Raw genomic sequence first — 2500 nt, forward strand, 5'->3', positions numbered from 1 at the left:
ACTTCATGGAGTGCCTCAAAAGACATTTCTTTAATTGTCTCCTCAGAAGGCGTGAAGAAATCATGAGTGAATTCAAGACTTCCTCTAATGCTCTCTTCAACAGTCGTGACCTCATGTTTGGGGTGATGAGGGTAATTTCTGCTCTTCTCTAGTTGCTGGTTTTCTTTAGAGCTGGTAACCTCCAGAAGTGGACCAAGAAACACTTCTCCAGTCATCTCCACCGAGGATGTGAAATCATGATTGGAGGCCAGAGATGTTCGTCTGATGCTCTCCTTAAACATTATGACGTTAGGTTGTTGGTCTTGAACGCTTTCCTCAGAGATCTTAACCTCAGAAAGTGGACCAGGAGATGTTACTTCAATTGTCTCTTCAGAGGATGTGGAGATATCATGATGGAGGTCAAGAGATGTTTCTCTTATGCTCTCCTCAAATGTCCTGATCTCAGGTTGTTCTAGAATGTTTTCCTCAAAGTTGATAACTTTCAGATTATGGTCAGGAGATGTTTCTACAGTTGTCTTGATCTCAGTCTGTGTGTCTTCAGATGTTTTGTTGTTACTCTCCTCAAAGTTCATGACCTTAGAATCCGGGTCAGTGATGTTCTCAGAGACCAAAGTGGACACAGGCGATGTTTCACATGGCAGTGACACCATTTCTGGATTCTCACCCAGCTGTGTAGGCACCTTCATCCACTCCTCCTGAACATCTTCTGATTCTGGAGGTTGATCATTTTCAGAGGATGTGGAGATATCATGATGGAGGTCAAGAGATGTTTCTCTTATGCTCTCCTCAAATGTCTTGATCTCAGGAGGTTGTTCTAGGATGTTTTCCTCAAAGTTGATAACTTTCAGATTATGGTCAGGAGATGTTTCTACATGAGATGTTGTCTCTGTCGAGGTCATGATCTCAGTCTGTGTGTCTTTAGATGTTTTGTTGTTACTCTCCTCAAAGTTTCTGACCTTAGAATCCGGGTCAGTGATGTTCTCAGAGACCAAAGTGGACACAGGCGATGTTTCACATGGCAGTGACAACAGTTCTGGATTCTCACCAAGCTGTGAAGACACCTTCATCCACTCCTCCTGAACATCTTCTGATTCTGGAGGTTGATCATTTGGTGTTACAGCTTCTGTTCCTCCAAGGTTCTCCTCAGATGCAGAATCACAGAAGGATGCTGCAGACATGTTGCTCACCAACTGTGATGTTTCTGATCTCTCCGACATCTCGACATTCTCCTGCTCTAACTTAATAACCTCCACCTTGGACTCCTCCATCTCTGAAGAAAGCGTATCGGAGGTTTCTACATCACCATCATGTGCACTAGTTGCTATTTTCTCGGTGGTCCCTGATGTTGTGTTCTCAATGTGAGGATCGAGAGGACTTACCCTGATGGTCAGTTTGGAGAAGGAACCACACAGAATCGATACCGGTGACTTTTTAGAGCTTTCACACATTTCAAGCAGCTCCGTTTCCACCTGCAAACCTTCCTCCATGATCTCTGGAGATCCTGCAGGACATGTCGCGTAAACGGAACTGAAGCCTTCTACTGAGAAAAACTCACAGGGTGACTCGGGAGGTGTTTGAAATGACAGCGGCTCCTTTTCGAGCTTTAAAACACTTTCTGATTCTTCAGGGTTGGAATCAGACACCACTGATCCTGAAGGAACTGTTGAACTTTGGTCCCAAAAGAGTGGTAGATGTTCTGGATCTCGGTCCATGGTGTCTGTGATCTCAGCATCTCCAGCATCAGACTGTAAGTCACAATGTTCCTGACATGGTTCCTCGCCTCCGAAATGGGACTTGGTACATATCTGAGAAGATAACTCTGGAGGTACGATAGGTTGGATATTATTTTCAGATCCAGGTGAAGACCTTACTTCTGTCTCGGAAAGTGATGTCTGACCGACGCAGGTTTCTCCACAACTTTCCTCATGTGTAAGAGGAACATCTTGCGCTGGCGTGTCTGCTTGTCTGTCCGCTTGTCCTGGTGCTACAGGTACATCAGGACAAGATAAAGGATCTTTTACAGAATCTGAACTGATCTGCTCGGAGTAATCGGACGCTGTTTCTGAAGTAGCGTCAGTTTGGTCTCCTGCCGCTGTACCGAGCAGCTGTTCCACACCTGGAGACGGTTCCAGAGGTACGTTGTGGACGGGACCTGGAGTCATGTCGGGGCTAAAATTTATAGAACCCAAATCTTCGCCGGTGGACTCGTGTGTCCGGTCACTGCCGTTTCCTGCTTCCTGGATCTGAGACTCCTTCATGTTTTCCGACGCATTAACGTCCAGATTTAAGTAAAAACGTGAGCTTGTCTCTCCGTGCGTTTGTCCATGGAGTGGACGCGGGTTCCCGCTCGGCTCACAGGCTTCCTGTGAGTTACGCTCTCCTTCCCTTTCCTCTGGTAAGTCCCATCTGACCTTATTTTTTTCTTCTTCAGGGAGGCGTCCCTGGGTTTGACCCATCGTTCCCTCTTGCGTGTTGCCAGATTGGATTTTATTGTGCGTCT

General features: G+C 46.2%; 1 protein-coding gene across 1 annotated transcript in view; it reads right to left on the reverse strand.

The window, feature by feature from the left end:
* The window catches only part of LOC113636612 (A-kinase anchor protein 13-like), a 30838-nt gene that overhangs the window by 14336 nt on the left and 14002 nt on the right, over positions 1-2500 (reverse strand). Inside the window, exon 6 of the mRNA XM_047802527.1 lies at positions 1-2500. This exon is cut by the window's left edge and continues 719 nt beyond it; it is cut by the window's right edge and continues 421 nt beyond it. Coding sequence (XP_047658483.1) covers positions 1-2500 — 2500 coding nt within the window.

Source organism: Tachysurus fulvidraco, chromosome 17, assembly GCF_022655615.1.
Source record: "Tachysurus fulvidraco isolate hzauxx_2018 chromosome 17, HZAU_PFXX_2.0, whole genome shotgun sequence".
Classification (NCBI taxonomy): domain Eukaryota; kingdom Metazoa; phylum Chordata; class Actinopteri; order Siluriformes; family Bagridae; genus Tachysurus; species Tachysurus fulvidraco.